The sequence below is a fragment of the Arachis hypogaea genome, chromosome 3 (assembly GCF_003086295.3).
Source record: "Arachis hypogaea cultivar Tifrunner chromosome 3, arahy.Tifrunner.gnm2.J5K5, whole genome shotgun sequence".
Classification (NCBI taxonomy): Eukaryota; Viridiplantae; Streptophyta; class Magnoliopsida; order Fabales; family Fabaceae; genus Arachis; species Arachis hypogaea.
The window spans coordinates 13,128,665-13,152,845 of record NC_092038.1 but is presented as its reverse complement, the minus strand read 5'-3'; the positions used below and the strand labels follow the sequence as shown (position 1 = coordinate 13,152,845).

At 26.4% G+C, this 24,181-nt stretch overlaps 1 protein-coding gene across 1 annotated transcript; it reads left to right on the top strand.

The window, feature by feature from the left end:
* Positions 1 to 9,739: 9,739 nt before the first annotated feature.
* On the top strand, positions 9,740 to 23,867 carry LOC112789573 (cellulose synthase-like protein B4). Its single transcript, XM_025831526.3, has 9 exons — positions 9,740 to 10,163; positions 12,011 to 12,344; positions 14,182 to 14,310; positions 16,275 to 16,391; positions 16,504 to 16,716; positions 16,799 to 16,907; positions 18,786 to 18,973; positions 21,588 to 21,941; positions 23,091 to 23,867. Exons 1-9 carry the CDS (start codon positions 9,904 to 9,906, stop codon positions 23,679 to 23,681), a joined length of 2,295 nt encoding a protein of 764 aa, XP_025687311.1. The 5' UTR covers positions 9,740 to 9,903; the 3' UTR covers positions 23,682 to 23,867.
* Positions 23,868 to 24,181: the final 314 nt, after the last annotated feature.

Sequence of the window (24,181 nt, the reverse complement as noted above, 5' to 3'; positions counted from 1 at the left end):
AAGTTGGTTAGGTAAATTTAAAAACAAAGTTCTTGAAAGAGATTGGTTTAAATTATTAGTATAAACAATTTAAAACAAGTGTAATAAGGTTATATAAAATCAACATTCAATATTAAAAGGTATTTGTTATCATCGTTATTTTAATATCTATTTTCATTGTGTAAAAAATGTATTTTTTGAGTCATTTATTCAAATGCTATAACTTTAAAATAAGTACTTTTATAACTAAAAATTCAAATACAAAATAACTTATTCATAATTTGTTATCAATAAAAGTCCTTATATTCTAAACTCTTTTTTCAAAGGAACTTATTTAAGAAGTTTATTCAAATTGGCCTAAGTCTTGAGCAAAATTTTTTGCATAAGTGTTTCTTTCATCCTCAACAATCATATTATACAATAGAGTAATCTACCATAAAAGTTAAAAACGCTGACATATCTACCCATAGAAGACTAAAATTACCATTTGTACCCATAAAAAATGACTTTTGCAAGCAAAATTATCCAAACCCTAAAAAATTTAATGAAATTTCCAAACTATCCTTCTCTCTATCACTACTACTATTGTCTCCTCCCTCTCCCTTTCTCTCTCAATGTTTTCAACAAGAGTTTAACAACACAACATAGGATGCTCGTTATGGATTTTTGTGTTGAGCAAAAGTTGAGAAAAAGACCTCATACGAAAAACCCAAGAATGCGGTGGTGGCAGATGAAAGGGGAGGAATAAAGAAGCTTCTTAAGATGGGTAGGAGAAGAAGCAAAGTGGGATGGGGATGAAAGCGCATAGGAGATGTGGAGGGAGATGGCAGAAGTTATTAGAAGAATAGTAAAAGAAAACTTTGATGAATCTAGATGGATAGGACCAAGAGATAAGAAATTCTGGTGGTGGAATGTGAGTGTACAAGAAAAGATAAAGGCAAAAAGGGAGTTCTTTAAGGAGTGGTCTTTGTGCCACACTACAGATAATTGAGAAAAATATAAGGCGGCTAAGAAAAAGACAAAAGTGGCTGTAATGAAGTAAGAACAAGAACATATGAGAGTCTCTACCAGTCTTTAGACATGAAGAAAGGAGAAAAATGTATATATAGAATTACAAAGAGTTGTGAAAGAAGAATGAGAGACTTGGATTAGGTTAAGTGCATAAAAGATAAAGAGGGATAGGTTTTGGCTCAAGAGGAGAAGATCGATGAAAGGTGGAAGAGCTACTTCTATGAGTTATTTAATGAAGGATAAAAGACTCTTCTGAGCCTTGGTCGGTTATGCGCGAAGGAAGAAGATCAAAACTTTGACTACTATTGAAGGATTCGAGACTTCAAGGTAAAAGAGACTCTAAAGCGGATGAAAAATGGCAGGGTAGTAGGACCCGATAATATTCCGATTGAAGTTTGGAAGGGCCTTGAGAGAAAGACATCAGTTGGTTAACCAAACTTTTTAATGAGATTTTAAGCTCAAAGAAGATGCTAGATGAGTGGAGAAAGAACACCTTAGTACCTATTTACAACAATAAAAGGGAGATACAAAGTTGCAGAAACTATAGATGGATCAAGCTCATGAGTTATACCATGAAGTTATGAAAAAGGGTGATAGATCGAAGGCTGAGACAAGAGACACAAGTAATAGAGAACCAATTTAGTTTTATGCCAGATAGATCCGCAACTCAAGCAAATTACCTGTTAAGAAGGATGATGAAAAAGTATGGCAGTAATAAAAGGGATTTACATATGGTGTTTATTGATTTGGAAAAACTGTATGATAGGGTGCCAAGGGAGGTCTTATGGAAGATTTTGGAAAGGAAAAGAATAAAGAACACATATATTCGTGCAATTAAAGACATGTATGATGGGATTACAACTAGTGTGAAGACTCAAGGTGGTGTGACAGAGGAATTTTCTATTGGTATAGAATTACACCAGGGATCATCTTTAAGTCTATACCTTTTCACATTAGTCTTGGAAGTACTCACAGAGCATATCCAAGAGCCTATGCCATGGTGCATGCTTTTTGCCGATGATATCTTCCTTATGAAAGAGTGAAGGGAATACCTAAATAAGAAGTTAGATTTACAGAGAGAAGCTCTAGAAATGTATGGTTTATGCATAAGGCGTAGCAAGACGGAATATATGGAATGTAAGTTCGCCGCCGAAGGAAAAACCCTAATACAGAGGTGAAGATTGGAGGAAACATCCTACAAAAATTTAAAGGTTTTAAGTATCTTGGGTGCATCATACAAGATAATGGAGAGATTGAGCATGATGTAAATCATATGATACAAGCAGGTTGGTCAAAATGGTGGAGTGCAACTGGTTTTATATGTGACAAAAAACTGCCTTTAAAATTTAAAAGTAAATTCTATTGCACTGCTATCAGACTGGCTATGCTTTATGGTACATAGTGTTGGGCGGTTAAAGGGGAGTACGAACATAAGTTAAGTGTAGCAGAGATGAAGATGTTGAGATGGATGAGTGGTCATACGTGATTGGGTAGAATAAGAAACGAAGATATAAGAGAGATAGTTGGAGTAGCACCTATTTTGAAAAAGATGGTAGAATCACGTCTCAAATAGTTTGGATATGTGAGAATAAAAAGACCAACAGAGCACCCAGTCAGGATGGTGGATGATATGGAAGATGGAAGATGGATAAGGGGTGAAAGACAAAGAAAGACCTAGAAAGACCATCCATGAGGTGGTCAAACAAGATCTACATATAAACGGTCTCTCTGTAAATATCATACATAATTGAGCTCAATAACATCGTTTGATTCATGTAACCGACCCCACCTAGTAGGACTAAACTTTGTTGTTGTTGTTGTTATAATGTTCATAGGTAAATTTTAAAAAATAAATGTGCTTTATTAATTCTCCTTGCTTCAATTTGGTAGATCTTGTTTTGTGATTTTAAAATATCTATTACATTGAATTAGAACTAACGGTTTATCTTTTCCTTTTTTCCTGTGTTAGTTGTTAGATTAAACATTCTCACTTTTGAGCTACTAACTTGTTGGGTTTAAATCTATTGAACTATGATGGTGTAAAATTCTTGTCTTCTATAGTAGCTATTGCTTCTTCTAATAACAGTGGACTAGACCTTTGGTGGAGAGCGCACCAATGAGACCAGCTTGTCATTTGTAATTGTGCATCATCTCCCTTTTTGTTCAATAAGAGCAAATAAGATAGGAAACAAATTCACAGTCGCTTGAGCATAAAAACATAAATGTGGAACCAATTTAATTGTTGCAATTGTGAAAATGTGATGCTGTAATTATTTTTTATTTGAATTTTGGTAGATTGTTGATATTGACAAAATTCTGCCATTGTTTATGAGCTTCAAACTTTAAGTGATAGGACGTAAAGAAACTGCTATTTGATCATATAATTCATAGTATTAAGTGTATGAACTAGAAGCATAAGAACCATGTTCTAAAAGTGTCTTGTTTTTAATGTTACTGGTCTCATTTAATTTATATCGAATCTTTTGGTTATGTTGGTTTTGTGATTTCTCTGGATGACCGTGGTTATTGAACAATTTGAATGAATGTTTGTGTGTGTTTGTTCTTTGTCTATTTTTAAAAGAAAGATGATGAAGGATGAGTTAAAAAAGCGTTTGTGACACTATGTAAATTTTACAGAAAAATATATTGGTTTGATAAGAAAACAATTAATACAATTTGCACTGTTTGTTTCCATAAGCACCAGCAAGATTTTTATTTTTTTCCTTTATATTTTGTGATTGTGTGTCTATTTTGAAATTATGAACTTAGATATAAAGATAGTTTTTGGTGTTATCAAGATCATGAAAGCATCTTTATTGTCTCTACTAGATTATGAGAATATTGAAAATGAGTCGATAGTGAAGTTATAACAACTTGTATGTATCCATGGTAAATAATTTAGGTCTGAATATTATATTGATAGTCATAATATTATATGATTTTTTAGGTCATTATTTTAATATTTTTATTTATACTACTTAAATTATAACTATAACAAAATTAGACTCTTGATCACTAGTAGTGTAAGATTTAAATTACATAGATTTATTTATTTTTTCAATCTCATGATTTAAATGTGTTGAAATTCAGGCCTTTTTTTTATTTGCACACTATAATATTTTGAGTCTATGGTCACGATTTCTTTTATCACGGTAAAAAATCGTGATCATAGAAGGTCTATGATCACGGTTTTTTACTGTGACAAAAAAAAGGCTATGATCACAATTTTTTTAAAAAGGATTAGACTAAAAAGGTCTATGGTCACAATTTTTTAAAAAAATGTGACCTAAAAAGGTCTATGGTTACGATTTTGGGGAGTGACCTAAAAGTGTCTATGGTCACGGTTTTGGGGGGATGACCTAAAAGAATCTATGGTCATGATTTTTTAAAAAAGGGTCTATAGTCACGATTTTAGAGGATGACTTAAAGAGGTCTATAGTCACGGTTTTTTGGGTGATCTAAAACTATCTATGATCACGATTTTACGAAAGGATAACATAAAAAGGTCTATGGTTACGATTTTGGAGAGTGACTTAATGCTATCTATGATCACAGTTTTGAGAGTGGCCTAAAAGAAGTCTATAATCACGATTTTTATAAAAGGATGACCATAGATGACATACGATGACGGTTTTAGGAGTGGTTTAAAATAACATATGGTCACAGTTTTTCAAATTTTTTTTTAGAAAAACCCACCCCTCCCAGACGGCGCCATTTTGAGGCTTTCTTTCCCTCCTTCCCACCCCGAAATCTTTAGAATGTATTTACTGTGTGCTTTGCTAGAATATTTTTTAGTTTTGTATAATTGTGTATTTATTTTTATTTTATAATATTTAACTCATTTAATTAAAAATGCAAAATTTTATATGTAATCATATTGTTAATATTACGTTGTACAAAAATTATTAGTATATATATATACAAAAAATTAAAAGAAAAAAACGAGGGACCTAAGGCTACACTTATATAAAGTAGTTATAGTATACAATGTGGCTACGCTTTAAAGGTGATGCAGTAGTAAGAAAAAGTGTAGCCTATTCTGGTAAAATGGAAGCTGAAAAACGTAACTTTTGGTCCTGGACAGCATCACTTGAAAAGCGCACCCTATTTCCAAACGCTAAAAGCGTAGCCTTTGGTGCAGAAAAGCGTAGCCTTTGAGAATAGGCAACGACTGAATAGGAATCACCCCAAAAAGTGTAGCTGTAACCCATAAAGCATAGCTGTAGTCTAAGGCATAATTTTTTTCACTTTTGGCTACACTTTTCAAGTGTACCTGAATGGGTGTTTTTCTTGTAGTGAACTTTGTTAAAAAATGCTCCATATAATGCTATGTATACTACACATCAAATTCAAAACGAATTCTTGTATATTCTCTCAAACAAGGCGAAAAAGCATAATTGTAAAGAAATTGGGGATTCTAAATTTTGCATTATAGTAAATAGATGAAGCTCATAATGAATCCAAAAGAGAACAAATGACACTTGTTTTGAGATTTGTTGATATATGTGGTTTTATTCAAGAGCGTTTTTTTGATCTTGTATATGTTAAAAATACTACATCATTAACTCTGAAACATGAATTGTGTGACATTCTTTCTTGACATGGTCTTGATGTCTCTAATATTCGTGGTCAAGGATATGATGATACTAGCAACATGAGAGGTGAATGGAATGGATTACAAACATTATTCTTAAAGATTGTCCTTATACTTATTATATTCACTGTTTTGCTCATCGATTATAATAACTTGCATTAGGTACTGCTTATTCCTGTGCATAAGTTTTTTTTTATTAAATTGACTTTCACCGTCAACATCATTTGTTCTTCTAGTAAGCGACATGATGAGTTACATGATATCAAGTAAGATAAAATTGCCCATTTATTAAAGATTGACGAACTTGAAACTAGTAAAGGGACAAATCAAATTGGTACTTTGAAATAAGCAGTTAATACTTGATGGAGTTCTCATTTCTCTTCTGTTTGCAGTTTGATAAATATGTATTGTGCAACGTTGACTGTTTTACAAAAGATTATTGTTTATGGATCAACTTATTCTCAATGTGATGATGTAGATAGTGCTTACAATACCCTGACCTCACTTGAGTTTGTATTGATCTTGCATTTGATGAAAGATATTATGAGAAGAATTAATGTTCTTTGTTAAACTTTACAAAAGCAGTCTCAAGATATAGTTAATATTGTACAATTAGTTCATTCTACAAAAACACTTATCCAAATATATGAGAGATGATAAATGGGAGAAATTATTAAAAAATGTGAAATTATTTTTTGAGCAACATGATATTTTAATTCCTGATTTAATTGCTTCTTATGTAGCAAGGCAGGGATGCTCGTATCACCAAAAGATCATATTACAATTGAACATTATTTTAGAGTGGAGAATTTTTAGTCACAATTGATAAGCAATTACAAGAGTTGAATAGTAGATTCAATGATCAAGTAATGGATCTACTAAATTTGAGCTCTGATCTCATGCCTAATGATGCTTACAAAAATTTTAACATACATTGCTAAGATTTCTATCCCGAAGACTTTAGTAAGCAAGAGAAGATTAATTTGTTTTTTCAACTTTAACATTTTATTCTTGATGCTCGTTAACATTCAGAAATGAAGAATTTATCAATTATTTATGAATTGTCTAGATATTTAGTAGAAACAAAAAAGTCGAAAGTGTATTACTTGATTGATAGATTGATTTGTCTGATATTAACTCTTCTAGTTTCTACAGCTATTACAGAGCGATCATTTTCAACAATAAAAATAATGAAGACAAAGTTAAGAAACAAGAAGACAAAGCTAAGAAACAAGATGGAAGACGATTTTCTGACGGATAGTTTAGTTATTTACATTAAAAAAAATTGTTAAAAATTTAGTTCTGATTCAATTATTGAAGATTTTAAGTCACTCAAGACTTAAAAAGTACCATTATAAACTATTTTATCTTTTTTATTCATAAAATTATTTATTTATTATCTTATTAATAACAAATTTAAAAAATAATTATATTTATAAATTTTATTTTAATATAATTATTATTATATAATTTTATGTTAAATTTATGGTTTCTTAAAAAAAATTTCAAACTCCGTCATTACTTTGTAGGTCATCTTAAAATTAATATAATTAACAGATTAAACTATATATTATATACTTTTTAAATATAATTTTTATTAATATAAAATACTTGTACACTCGAATACCATTTTAATGTCACAGTACCAAAAAATAAAAAATTCACAAATATAATTATCACTGTATTCTTTCACGGCATAACTCTGCAGGTCATCTTGATCATAGAAATGCTGCATGTGGTTTCTATGATTCATCATATAACATAATAAAAGCATAAAATTAACCAAATTCAATTCGACTAAAATGTCAATGTCTATATTTTTCGTTTAATTCGAAATATGATTGTGTATATATATATATATACAGGTTGGAGGCCAATAATTGAGCACGGAAATACAGTAACGGCAGCTAACAACGAAGTGTCACTTTAGACGGCGACTTCTCCATCTCCGAATCTAATCTCCTGTTTGTTTACGTAATTAAGCTCATTTTTCTTTCTTTTATTCACGACTCTAATATTCATGTGATTCGTTAATTATCTCCACATATAAGGTCCCCAATCTAAATTAAAATCGCCGGTCCCTGTTACGGTCCCAATCCACTTAATGGCATTGGATTTTTGTGGTATGCTAGCTTTGTTTCCGCATGAGAGATTGTATTAAAAAATATTAATATCATTTGCTATTATTATAAACCACACCTAGGTTTTTTTCTTTTCAAAAATCCTAAGAAAAAAGAAAAATACACGCTTAAGTAACTCTCTTCCTATTCGAATAGACAATTTGTTGAAGATTATCTACTGGAGTGAATCATATCACATGATTATTAGTATTGGTTTTAGCACTGAGTTAAATATCTTATTCTCAAGGATGATAAATTTTAGTGACAAGTAGGACTGGAAGTGAGTCGAGTCAAGTTCAAGCTCAATTCGGCTCACGAAAATTGAGTTTGACTCATGCCTCGACTCGACTCGACTCATTAACAATCGAGCTGATTTCTTAAACTCAAACTCGACTCACCAAAAACTCACGAGCTGGCTCAAATAAGAGAAACATAAATACATAATTTATAATTCTATATCAATAAATTATAATTTATATATTTTAAAAAATATTTGAAAAGATCAATTTTATATATTATTTATCTATCAATAAATTATAACTTTTTTATTTATGTCCTATATTAAAATTATATATAAAAAATAAATATAAATATTAAATAATTAAGATTGTTATAATATATATATAATCGAGCCACCTCACGAGCTAATGAGCTGACCTTATCCAAACTCAAGCTCGATTCATTTAATTTATGAGCTCAATTCCAAACTCAACCTTGGCTTACCAGCTCACGAGCTTAGCTTATCGAACTGTTAACGAGTCGAGCTCGAGCTGGCATAGCTCATGAGCTGGCTTGACTCACTTCCAGTACTTGACAAGATCATAATCTTTATATTTATTGAGATAATACAGATTTTCAAAAAAAATAAAGACATTTTAAAGTGGAATAGATTCCAAACAATTCAAAACTCAATCCCCATCAGAATTTTTAATAATGCATCCGAAACCAAATATATACTCCTATCAAACGATAAATTAGCATCACAATTGATTTTGTAGAAATTATCTTGAGAGGAGTTTTGCAATTGAGCCGCCAACTTAAGCCACACCTAGCGATTTGGTTACAATATGTGGGTTAACTCCTTCTGAATAATGATTGAAAATTTTTAATTTTTTTATTATTCTTTTAATTTCTAAATAAAAAGGTTTTTTTTTCTTTTTATAATGTTTTTTAAAAAATAATATATATTTAAATTTGTACTCATTAAATAATATAAAAATAATTAAAATGATAAATTAGAACTTTCAATAATTATTCAACTCCTTTAAAAAAATAATATATATAAAATAAAGCATACTAGATAGTCAAAATTTAATTTTGTTATAATTTTTGAAACTCAAAAAACAACATATAGTAAACATATACTACACTTATTAATCTCTAGATGAGAAAGGGGAATGTTATATTGCTTTAATTTATTTTTTTGGTAAGAAAAATATTTATTTTCTTACATATTTTTTAAATTTATTAAAAAATTTTAATATATATTAAAAATAATCACTATTATAATCAGGACAAGTTACTTAATTAAATTGTTTAGATATCAAAATTATTAAAATATAATTTTTAATATTGCATATGTATTTTACACAATTACACTCTGTAATGATTTCTATAAATATGTAAATGTTGTAAATACGTCTACAATATTAAAAAATTATATTCTAATAATTTTGATATCCAAAAAATTTAATTAATAACTTGCCCTTTAATCACTTAATTTTTTGTATATTTAAAATTTATATTTTTCTCATAATATTTGTCTTTTTATTATATATGCAGAATAGATTCATTTATGAAAATTTAATCTAAATTCAAATAAAATATAATAAATTAACAATAAATCTAAATATGAAAAATTAGTTATAATTAAAAAATTATAAAACCAATATATATAATTATGAATATTCTTAAAATACAAATTAAATATATTTTTCAATTATGAAGATTTCTCCAAAAACTTCTACTCTTAAAATTTTTAAAATGAACAGTAAATTTTATTAATTAAAAGTTATGTTTTGTACTATATTATTTGTTTGATAAGCTAATTCCTAGAGGCGTATACCACTCATTTTTCTCCTATAAAATAAGGCATATATATATCATAGCCCTTTTAAACTAAGCAATTCAGCTATATTATATAGCACTCTATCAATAGAAACATAAGTTTTTCTCTCATCACCTTATTAGGTTGAATCAATGGCAAACCAAACATCTCTTCCCTTCTATGAAAAACATAGGTTCAAATACAATTTCAAAAGAGTAATAGATGTCTTGATCTTAATCCTGCTACTACTTCTACTTGGCGACCGAGTTATCTCTTTGGTCAACAACTACCGTTTCCATTGGCTTGTTGTTTTGATATGCGAATCATGGTTTACCTTAGGTTGGATTTTCACCATCACCACACAGTGGAATCCTGCTACTATTAAAACATATCCAGAACGCCTCTTGCAAAGGTTTTACTTCTATATATCTAGTTAAAACAGTAGCTCTATATATATATGGTTGTTTTCAATACTATTATGCATCGATCATTACTAAATTTTATACATCTTTTAATGGTATCAAAGACAAATTTTATATCTCGTTTTACTTTTTATTAATAATTTTGAATATTAAAAACGGAAGATATACAAGATTTGTATACACAAAGGTGGTATATATAATATGAGATACTACAAATTAAAATTGTTTTTATCCTCAGACATACAATAGATGAGACAACAAAATCTTTCTGCATATTAAAATTAATTATTATGTATTTATATATAAATATTTAAAATTTAATTTATTATTGTGCATATTTTATATTTTAATATATATTGTATATTAATAATTAATTTTATTAGCTAATTTGACTGTACATCTAACATAATAATAACTAAAAATTATTAAATAATTTAATATATTTAATTAAATTATTATTTAAGAATTTTCGTTTATTATCTTTATACGAAAATAACTCTTTGTGCGTGAGTAGTTACCGTATAACATTACTCTATTACTATCACTCATTTATTAATAATAAAGTTATGTTGCACTGTATTGTATTGTTGGTTGCTTGCATGCTTGTTGATAGTGCATGTGTATGTGTTTGGTTTTTACTCTTTCTTCTTTCTATTAATAAAATAAAATTATTATATATGTTTCATATATTGATTTGAACCGAACTCGATCAGATACGTACACTTCATCTATGGAATTAGATGAACCGAGCCATCTTTTTCCCTCGGTTCCATCTAGCTGTGCAAGAGCTTCTACCATTTTATAGATTTATTAATATAGAACAAAATGTTTAGTATTTAAAGAATTTTAAATCCGACTTTGGATCTTAATAAATTTTTATTCATTATAAATCTTCTAAAAAATTATTTTTATCAAATAAATTAATTTTTTTTTACTTTAAATAAAGACTAATTTGAGTAGTTTTTTCTAGATTTAATTATTTTATAACAAAAATTTAATTAAAACTGACAAAAGGACCAATTTATTCGATAAAATTTTTTAAAAATTTAGTGAATAAAATTTTAAGGTAAAGTACGTTAGACGTGATTGTGATCCTCAAAGTTTAAAGTGTCATATTTAAATCTAAAAAAGTTTTATTTAGTTTCAATATAGTCCTAGTGTGAGGTCAAAGTTAAATAATTAATGAAATATCTTACATGATAGTAGTACAAGAATAAAATCGATAATATAGAGAATAAGTACAAGCTCCAAGACACAAAATCAACTGCGGATAGATGTATTAATATATTTATTTATTATTTTTCTTACAATTTAAATAAAATATTTTTATATAACTAAGGAGAATAATAAATAAATGTATTGATACATTCACGGTTGATTTTGTGTCTTTGAAATTTGTACTTATTTTTCAGATTATCGACTTTATTCTTGTACTGCTGTTATGTAGGATATTTCGTTAATTATTTAATTTTAGGATTACATTATTGAAACTAAATGAAACTTTTTAAATTCAAATAGGATACTTTAAACCTTAAAGACCAAAACAAAATTAGTTTAGTGTTTTACCCAAAATTTTATTAAAAATCAAAATGCTTAATTTAAAATTTCTCGATAATATATATACATACGAGTCTTCCTAACATATATTTTAAAGAAATTTTTTAATGAAGTGAAAAAATGATTTTTATCTCTTAATTAATATTTCTTAGGATATTCTTTAATTAAATTCTATTATTATTACTAATGAATTAAATTATTTAGACACTAATTACCCAATAAATTACCATTTTATTTATTAAATATAAAATTAAGTTAATTAAAATGATAAATATTGTAGGTTGCAATTGCAAGAGCTTCCGGCGGTTGATTTGTTTGTGACAACAGCAGATCCGGTGCTAGAACCGCCGATAATGACAGTGAACACAGTTTTGTCATTGTTGGCAATGGAATACCCAAGTGACAAGCTAGCATGTTATGTTTCAGATGATGCGTGTTCCCCTCTCACCTTCTACGCTCTTCAAGAAGCTTCTAAATTTGCCAAACACTGGGTTCCTTTCTGTAAGAAATTTAATGTCCAAGTTAGAGCTCCATTTAAATACTTCTCTCATGTGGCTTCTTATGATCATGACTTATCAACACAACAATTCAAACAAGAATGCCTAAGGATGAAGGTATATTATGCTCACACCAAATATAGTTAGTTACTCAAATTTTTATTGTAAAATTATTTTTTTATCTTTTATTTTTCAGAAATTTAAATTAGAATTAATATTTAGTGTTAAAAATTTATTATTTAAGATTTAAAATTTAAAATTAAAAAAATAATTTTAGAATATTGAAAAAAATTGAATTTTTTAATTAAAACTCTAATTCAGTGTAAATAATTTTCATCCCATGCATGAATTAAATTTTGGAATATATATAATACTTCTATATATAAAAATATTTTTATATGAAAATAAAATTATAAACTATTAAATAATTTGGTTGAAATAAGAAAAAAAATATTATCTATCTATTAAATAATAAAAAATTGGCTTTTAGTTATTCAATATTAATTAATTTTTCTTTTTTAATTATAGAAATTTTAATTTTTTAGAAAAATAAAATTTAAAATTTAAAATAAATAAAATAATTTAAAAAATTAACTGATATTATCTGCAATTAATTAAACTTTTTAATTAAATTTTTATTCGTATTCCTTATTTTAATTTTTGGCCAATTCTATGGTACTTATGAGTTGGTGTCTAAATTTTGTCTAATTTATTTTTTGTAATAAGTTTTAATTTTTTAAAAATTATTTATTTTTATATCTTTTAAATTAAATATTAATTTTTAACTTTTTTAATAAGCACTACTTTTTAAGTATCATAACATTCACCTTAATTTTTATACATAATTATTATAAATAAAATTATTAATTTTTGGGATAAAACACCTAAATAAATCAAGAAGCCACCAATATTATTCAATAGTTCCAAAATGAAAAACGTTATGTAGATGTCTCCATGCATATATCTATGTAAATGAATTGATTTAATTCAAATTGTACGTTCTGGTACTAAAGCAAATCAGTTTGAGTCGAATTAGTAGGGTTATTAGTAAATCAAAGTTATTTGATTCGAATTACCAATGATTGATATTCGAAATATAGCCCATGAGTAGTAAATCGAATAAATATATAGATTCGATTTACTATTAATACAGCATATATATAAATCAAATCTAGTTGATTCGATTTATTATTAAACAACCCATATATAATAAATCGAATCAGCTTAATTCGATTTAGTACTAATACAGATTATTGACATTTACTACTATTAAATATTAACTTTAAAACATAATCTGTATCAGTACTAAATCGAATTAAGCTAATTCAATTTACTATATATGCGTTGTTCAATATTAGATTCGATTTACTACTCATAGACTATATTTCGAATATCAACCATTGGTAATTTGAATCAAATAACTTAGATTTATCAATAATCTTACTAATTTGATTCAAATTGATTCGATTTAGTGCCAGAATGTATAATTCGAATTAAATCAATTCAATTATATAAATATATATAGAAATATTTACGTAACGTTTTTTATTTTAGGGTTATTAAATAATATTTGTGGCTCCTTAATTTATTTAAGTATTTTATTCTTTTTATCTAATGTATATATATAATTTTAGTTTTAAATTATAAATATTTTGTGTGTTTTTAAATTATAAATATATTAATATTTAATAAAATTTATTTTAGTATATTTTTACTCTTATTATAAAAAATTTTGGGTATGTCAATGGTGGCCACATATAAGGACAAAAGTAGGAAACAAGATTAGGCGTATGTGCATGTGTTGTAGAACATGTGTAACCGTATGTACATGTGTTGAAGTCTTGTAGACCATGGTAACACATGCGATTTATGTTTATATGTGCAGAGGGTCAGATTTATCACTTATCTGACCATTCTGACCGCAGACAAATAATAATGTGTTGTGTTTTGTCAGGACATGTATGATAATCTTAGCCGCAGAATAGAAGAAGCTTGCCGAACATCAATTCCATCTTGCCGACTTGATGGAGATTTTGCAGTTTTCTTAAACACCCAAAGGGATAATCATCCCACCATAATCAAGGTGCGTGTATATCTCAATTATCCACCAAAATAGAAAGTTTTATACAGTATGTCATATCGACTAATTTTGATGTATTCACAGTATAAAATATTTTGTATTGTACAATATTTATTCTACATTTAATTGGAGAAAAAATAAGTAGAAAAAAATAAATAAAAAATAATATTTTTTGTTTAATTATCAAAAAATAAAAAAAAAAATTATGTGAATCTCATTAAAAAAAAATTTCTTTTCATTACAAGTAAAAAAATAAAAAAAATATATTTTTTATATTTTTAATATTATTTTTAATTATATTATTATTAATAATTATTAATATAAATTAACTTTAATATATTATTATAATAAAAATTTATATTTAAATATTATATATATTAAATAAATAATTTAAATCAAATATATAAAATTATAATATTTTATAATATTTATAAAATATAATCAAACATGAATAAATAAAAATATTTATATTTTATTTTATGATAAGAATATTAATGTAATTGTATATTATTATGATTTTTTTTCACTTTTTTTCATCCAAACAAAAAAAAAATTTTCTATTTTCTTCATCTATTTTCTATTCATCTAAATATAATACAAATAACTCTACTTTTTTATTTTTTTATTTTTTTTCTACATCCAAATAAAGTGTTAATTATATTTATTTATTTAGAGGATTATTTATGTCAGTTAATATTAAATACAATTTTTTTATTATAATATGATATTATTTAATTGAGAATGTGAAAAAAAAAATAAAATTCTTCTTTTAGTTTGAAACTAATAAAAATGATTAGATATCACAAGTGATACAAGTGAAGCATAATAAAATTTTAAGAAAATTAAAGAACAATATAAAACTTAAACTTTGTCTTAAAATCAAGTATGATGCAAACGATTCTTATCAAGTTAGGAGATTCATAAAACTACTTGTAAATTGTTTAACTTGCATAGTCAAACTTCTAATCAAAATTTGTAACTTAAAGATAAATTAGCTTAGTTGCAATCTTTGACTTAGTCGAAGAATGAGTTGTTATATAAGTTGATATTACAACTTGATAAAGATAAACGTGAAAAATAAAGACTCTGTTACACACTTGTGCAATTTGTGCACAATTTAATCAACTTATAAACTAAATTAAATGCACCTCCACAAAATATTATATATAAAGATTAAGGCATTTACTAATGTATATCATATTTTTGCATAAAATTAGTGAGTGAAACTTAGAGAAAAAAAATAGTAAAATCTCATATATATGTAATTTCTTTGCATTGTCATATTATTTTTACTATTGTCTATATTCTTATTTAGTTTCATCTTTCTCGTCCATAAATTATAATTGTGTTATTTTGTTCCTATTAATTCTGGTTTCTAACAGAAAATATATACAAAATTATTTTATATAAAATTAAATTCATATAATATATTATATGAAAAAAGAAATTTTCTTATACCGGACTACTTAAGTAAAACTATTGAGTAATTTCGTATAAAAGTCAATTTTACACACAAAATGCCTATCAGTCTATTTTTTAGTTAGAGTTAGTATTCGATATATCATGTTAACTCAACTTAACTTTAATTTAATTATAACTTATTATGTTAACTCGTATATATGTACGTAAGTGTGTGTATGATGAACTAGCTAATAGTTTTAAAACTAAACAAATAATAATGTTGGCACCGTGTATTTTCTAGATGAATTTGAACCACGTCTCGAATTATTTCAACTCAACTTGAGACAACATAACTCTTCAATAGTTATATTTTAGAACAAAATTAATGATAAATTATAAGAATTTGATTATCAGGGATTAATTTGCAATTTTTTTAGAAAAACAAAGGTAAATATAATTCATCATTATCTTAAAAGTTCATTGAGAATGGTAGTATTAATCTATTTTTCTTGTAATGTGTTAAAATAATAAAATTAACATTGTTAGTTACAATATGAATATACAAGATCATATGGGAGAATAAGGAAAAGCATTCAGAAGGGTTGCCACATTTGATCTACATATCAAGAGAGAAAAAGCCAAAGCATCCACATCATTACAAAGCGGGTGCCATGAATGCTTTGGTAATTAGCATTGTTTCATTTCATTTCCATCTTCAGCTTTGGAACTTAGTTAATTATTTTAATTAAGAGATACAGTATATTAAAGTGCTTCTTAATTGTTTTAATTTTTCAGACAAAAGTGTCCGGTTTGATGACAAATGCTCCTATTATTCTGAACGTGGACTGTGACATGTTTGTAAACAATGCAAAGATTGCATTACATGCGATGTGTGTTTTGCTTGATCCTAAGGGGCAAAAAGAAGTTGCATTTGTTCAGTGTCCCCAACAATTTTATGGTAAATTGAAGAATGATCCTCTTGGAAATCAAATGGTGGTTCTCTTTAAGGTGAGTGTAATAACTAATATAATATAATTAAGTACTTTTATAATCATTAAATTTTTCCCTTCCATGCATTTAAATGGTGCAGTACGTGGCAAGTGGATTAGCAGGGCTTCAAGGACCTTTTTATGGAGGAACAAACTGCTTCCATAGAAGAAAAGTTATCTATGGTCTTTCGCCAGATGAAGCAGAAAAAGGTACTCACTTATCGCTAATTGGTGTTTATTCCTAAAAGATATTCTAATTGCTAAAATATGTTAAATAATTATTTTTAAATTTAAAAGTATAAAAGTTAAAAAATTTTAAATATTTAAAAATTACTATAAAAAAATAATTTAAATAAAAAATAAACTACAAAAAAATGTCTAAACTGTGTTACTGTGACCATAGCTAGTGAAAAAGGTGACCATAGATCTATCGTTACGATTTTAGATCTATGGTCACAGTTTTTTACCGTGGCCTATTCCATCGTGGTTAGGGGTGGCAAGTGGAGAAGTCCGCCCCGTCCCGCCCCGCCCCGCCCCGCTAGAATATTCTCTCTTTTTTTTATATTTTTAACTATAAAAGTATATATATAAAGGTATAAAAAAATGTCTTCTGTTTTTTACTTTTAACTATTATAATCTCTAAAAATATAAATAAATTATAATTTTTATATTCACAAACATTAAAGTCTTTGTAATTATAAATATTGTTCCCAAAGCAAAATAAACATAATCCAAAACATAATTATAAATATTGTCTCTTAAACAAAATAAACATAATCCAAAACACTCAATTTTCATCTTCATTCTCTTGTAAGTTGGGTTAGGGGAAGTTGGGTTTTGGCAAAAAAAATTGTAAAAATACCCCTTGCCAAAAAAATACTAAACTTAGCGGGGAAGTCCGCCCCGCCCCGCCAAAGCCCGCAGTTTAAGCGGTGCGGATTAGGCGAGATTTTACTATTTGGTGGTCTCAATTTTCCAGTCCAGCCTGTTTTTTTTACGGGCTACGCCGGTCGGCCCGGCGGATTTAGGCCTGTTTGCCACCTCTAATCGTGACCAAAAGCTTATAGTCACAGTTTTTTTACCTGTGGTCACGATTTTTATGGTCACGGTTATAATTTTTAATTTTTAATATTTTAGGCCACGATTTTTAACCGTGACTATAGGACAATTTATGGTCATAATTTTGGCTGTGACTATATTCTCTATGGTTACCATTCCTTAAAATCGTGACTATAAAATTATTAGTTTCATTAATGATCAGAAAAAGTTATTTAATTTATGGAATTATGGTGTTCCAAAAAGGTCCTTTTGTCACTTTCTATTGATGTTGATATGGCCTTGCTTCTAGGTCAACACGTGAATCGTGAAGCATATCAAAGTCATCAATTATTATCTTCTAGAATTGATTTTGGAATAATAAGTAAAATTTGTTTAGAATATCAAATTTAGCCATTCAGACTGTATATATTTTGGTCCAAATTCTTCTAAACAGAAGTTGGTAAAATAATAAAATAAAAAATATATTTAATGATAATTAATTTTTTATTTTATTCTTTTTAAATTTTTTTATTCTAGAATTTTATTTTTACATATTTCTAATATATTCAATTATGTTAAAATTATTTTTTGATATTTTTAATTGTATCTCTAATATCTTATATAGAGTTAACATTTAAGAATAATTTTAATATAAAAAATATTAAAACAAATATTAAACATTAGAAATACTTTTTAAAAACATTACAAATACCACAAAATAAAAAATATACTTTATTTTAAGAAAAATTTATAAACTCGTTATATTAATAATTTATACAGAAAACTAAATTGTGAACCATACTACTACTGTAATAAAGCAGTTGCGGCTATTACCGCAATAGTATGTATTGTAATTGCAATAAATTAGGACGCATATTTAAATAAAATAAAATTCTATCAATTTGCAAAATAGAAATTAAGATTTTTCCTTTCAAATCAACTATTTTCGAGCACTAATAAACGCAATTATTGTTAAGATTTTTCCTTTCATATCACTGGGATTATTGTTTTTTAAACACCTTAATTAGCTTCTAATAACTTAATTTTCAGGAAACATGTCAGAGAAGAAGCTAAAACAAGAATTTGGTGCTTCAGAAGAGCTTGTGAAATCAGCTGCTGATGTTTTGGAAGGAAGAACATATTCCCCTAATCATGATATCAATATTTCCAAATCACTTGAGTCAGCAAATCAAGTTGCTAGCTGTGGATATGAATATGCCACTGGCTGGGGAGATCAGGTTAGTAGTTTCATATTTACGTTCTGCAAATCAATTCCATATATAAAATACATGTTAAATTATATATCTATAGAAAGAGTGGAGTTGTGTTGATTCCAATAGTTACTAATGATAAGATCAACATAACCAAGAAGTTGAAGATGTATTTTGACTAAGAGTATTTATGAATCGAGTAAAATTGAGTTTGTTCTAATTTAGATATGATTGTAAATATATATTAAGTTTATTTTTTAGATTCTAATTTAATTTTATACCCGATAAAATTTAAATATTTTCGGACCACAATTATACTGAGTCAAAATCGGATAAAAATTGGGTCTTTAAAATTATAACAATAATTTATAAAAAAATTATTTATAAAAAAAAATTTGTTACCGAAAAGTTGATATCTATATTTAAACTTGAAGTTCATAAATTCTAATTTAATGCTTCTTTGATCTATTTTTAATTCAACAAATGTGATTAAAAATGAAACAATAAGCTTAAAAGTTTTTGATAATTCAATAAGTTTAAAATTAATATAACATAATATTAAAATTAATTTAAAACATATATATATCTTTTTTAGCTTTCTTAGGATGTACATGGATCGGTGAAGCCGGGCGCTTTGACCCGGACCCGACCCAAAATAATGACCAAATTGTTTTTTAAGACCTTTTTTCCGATTTAAACCCGATGAAATCACACCAAATTAACCTCTAAAATATTCAGAATTGGGTTAGATCTTCGAATTAGATAAGACTATATACACCCCTAATTTTGACTTTTTTTGTTGGTTTTTTTTTTATTTGTTGTACCTTGTAGTGTTAAACTCTTTGTTTGAAAAGGAAATTACATATATGCATTTGAACTTCGTCGGAACTTTGGTAATTTTTTTTAAGAGTAAAACATCCTAATAAACTATTTTAGTCTTAAATTATATCAATGTTTTATTTTAATTTTTGTTACGAAAACGTCTTCAATTTTTTTTATGTAAATCAAATCAATTAGATTCAATTTATACTCTTTTAATGTAAATAAAAATAATTAGATTTAATTTATTACTAATATAACATATATAGATTTGATTTATAATATGTTATATTAATATTAAATCGAATCTAGCCGATTCGACTTAATATATATATTGTTCAATAGTAAATCGAATTAACTTAATTCAATTTAATACATGTGTTGTTCAGTAGTAAATTGAATCAATTTGATTCGATTTACTACTTATAGCAGATTATTGTTTATTTATTCTATATTAATTTTAAAATATAAATGTCAATAAAAAAATATTTTCATTTAGATTCAAATAAAATATAAAAAAAATCAAAACGAATAAAGAATAGAAATTCAATTTTTGTATTTTAGTTCAAAAAAATCTACATTTTTATAAACTTTTGAATTTAAAACGGAACAATAAACGATTTCTAAATATTCATTAAAAATTATCTTTTAACTTATTAGTATCTAAAAAATTATTACCGAAACTTTTGATGTTAAAAAAATTAATATAAAATATAATTCTTTAAAGTGGCATAAGAGTTAACATTTGAATTTTTATAGAGTCAGAAATAACAATATGCAATTTGAACAATAATTAAAATACTATACTGATTAAATTATTATTTAATTTGTAAAATTAAGTATAAAATTTATGCCTAACTTAAACTTAGATTTTTTATAGCATACAATCATCAAAGCATAAATTTTATTCGTTTTATTTTTTTTATATTTTATTTGAATTTAAATGGAAGATATTTTTTAATGACATTTATATTTTAAAATTAATATACTTAAAAGTAGTAAATATAAATAATTTGTTACAAATAGTAAATAGAATCAAGCTCATTCAATTTACTATATATGTGTTATTCTAAATTCGATTTATATATGTATATTGTATTAGTTATACCATATACATGCTAAATTGAATTCAATTAATTCGATTTACATTGAAAGATTATAAATCGAATCTAATTGATTTAATTTACATAATATCATTTAAGATATTTTTATAACAAAATTAAAATAAGACATTGACGTAATTTTAAAGCTAAAATAATTTATTAGTTTATTTTATGATTTTTATCTTTTTTTTATTAGTTTTAATCTTCTTCGAATTCAACAACTTTGCAATACTTTTTCCTTGTCACTTCTATATAAACAACTTTTTTTTTTAAAAAAATGACATCAACTAACAACTAAGAACAAATGATTGCTTTTACAATTTAGGATATGCTGTATGAATCATATTATGGTAGAAGTGATTTCTTTGGGGAAAAAAGACTTTCTATTGCAAAATAACGTGGATAGATGGGCACCAATACCCAGAAAGTATTGTTATTTTTTTTTTCTCTCCAATTGGTTCAATAGAAACTAGTTATTAGATCCATCTGTCTTAGGAAAAAAAATTAATTGCAAAGAATCAACTAAAATTACTCAAAAACTAGTAAATTAGTCCAATTATTATTGAAAACCAATTTAAAAAAATATTTATTTTTAATATGTATTATTTTATTATATCTAATTTAATCTAATTCAATTTCAGTTGAACCAAACCTTTAAAGATTTAGTTCTATCAATTTAGTAATTGCTCTGATTTTCAAAAACCTTAAAACTTTTTCAGATTGGTTGGAAATATGGATCAATAACAGAAGATGTTCTAACTGGACTGTCAATCCATAAAAAGGGTTGGAGATCTGAATTCTGCACACCAGAGCCAATTGCATTCACAGGCTGTGCACCAATTGGGCTTCCAACATCAATGGGCCAACAGAAAAGATGGGCCACTGGAATGATTGAGATCTTCTTTAATAAGAAGTATAGTCCACTTGTTTGCACCATTTTTGGCAAATTACATTTTAGGCAATTCTTGGCTTATATGTGGATTATGAATTGGGGCTTCCAACCAATTTTTGAAGCCTCCTATGTTTGTCTCCTTACCTATTGCATCCTCACCAACTCCAACTTCATGCCTCAGGTATGCATTAATTAACAAGCTACATGTGTAACTCAGTTTTGTTTTTCTTTGGGGCCTAGTCACCTCTTGTTTACCAAAACCTAAAAAGCTACATTGCTGACCAAAAAAAAATAAAAAACAGGCTACATTCATTCATTTAATGATTTCTTCGGCAAGTCCAAAAAAATAATTATTTTTTTAGACTGTCGCCATAAGATAAGATACTAAAAATAAGACATAATGAATAGAGATACAAAATTTTATATTCTTGTATTCTGTTTAGTGATAAATTAGGATAAATTATAAAAATCTAATTTATTCTCATTTTTTTCATTCAAAACATTTGAGAAGAAAAATATAATAATAAAAAATTAAGAAAAATAATGAAAGAAAAAATAAAAAAGAAGTTGTATTCTTTTTTAGTGTTTTTGTGTCATTTCTAACAGGATAAACACAATATTTCTGTCCATATTTCATCTGTCAAATATAATTTTATGTCTCTGTGTCCCTATCTCAATGTCCTGTCCCCATAAACAAATGCAGTCTTAATGTCTTATGTCTTCTTTTTATCAGTTAGTTATTCTATATTAAGTGAAGACTCTTATAACTTTAAAAAAGAATTATTTACACCAGAATTTTCATTTTAGATGATATTTTTACTTTACATTCCAATTACAAATAATTATTTCCAGTTTTAGAACGTATAAAATGGAAAAAATTTTCATTCTTAATTCCTTTGATGAAATAGTAAAATTATTTTACTTAACCTTATATTTTAAAATGAAATTCTCATTTTAAAAGATCCAAATTCTATAATAAATTCATAACAATACTAGTATTCAATTACAAAAAAATTATTATACTTTTCTCTAGACACCTTAACAATCAATCAATATGCTAACAAACATAAAATCTTAACAAACTTGAAGTTTAATTCAAAAAAAAAAAAAAGAAGAAAAGTTTCATTTTCTAGCATTAGTCTCTAGAACATCTTTTTGATACTAATACAAAAGTAATAGAATTTAACATTGGGATGCCACAGAAGACTACTAAAATCTTTTAGAGCGAAAAAAAAACATTTTATTTAATATTTGTCCATTTACACTAATGCATTATTAATTTATTATTGTTGCATAAATGAAATTTTTATGTGTGTTCTTTTCTATCCAGGGACCAGCCCTATCAATTCCTATTACTCTTGTTGTAATTTATATGCTACATACAATATTAGAGTACTTGGCAACAAAGCTATCAATCCAAGAGTGGTGGAACAATCAAAGAATGTCAAGAATATACATCATGAATGCTAGGTTCAGTGGATTTCTTGCCCTGATTCTTAAGCTTCTAAGAATATCCAACACTGTCTTTGACATTACAAGGAAAGATCAAAATTTCTCTAGTGATGATGGTGAAGATTGCTTAGATAATAACATTAATGATGATGCTGGTACCTTCACATTTGATGAATCCTCAGTTTTTGTTCCAGGAACTACTATTTTGCTAATGCAATTGGCAGCAATGGTCATCAAAATTATTGGATTAGTGGGATCAAGGAGTGGGAATAATAATAAGAATAATGGGTATGGATCAGTATGCGACATGTTATGTAGTTTGTATTTGATTCTTTGCTATTGGCCATTTTTGAGAGGGATATTTAGAAGGGGCAAATATGGAATTCCATTTTCCACAATTTTCAAGTCAGCAACACTGGCATTTCTTTTTGTGAGTCTATGTACACAGACACAGACCATTAGTGGTTAATTTTATGGTCTGGAATGGTTATTCATCATACATATAAATATTGTTTTTTTTTATTTTTTTTAAGTTTACAAATCAATGATGTATCATTGTTATCTATTGATGATTTGTCTTCTTTTACAGGATTGTTTATTACATGTAATGAAATAGTGGTTTGAATCTCAGTTAAGAGAACTATCCTTGTTATAATACACTGCTTGCAAATTAGTGTTTATCTTTCTAATTTTTAAACAAATATTGAGCGATCTTAATATTTTTAAACCCATTTTTTATCTTAAATATATATTTTTTAAAACAGAAAAATGTTTAGATAAACTACAAACATAATTACTTTTGAAAAACTATTTTGACCATTTCTTATCGTCATCAATACAAAATTAGAGATTAATCATTAATTTTTAAATGTGTAAGAGTCTCACGCCTAAATACCTTAAAAAACATTAAAGAGAAAGAAATTTTCATATTCTTATTTAGAGTTTATTTTTAATATATTAACGTTACAA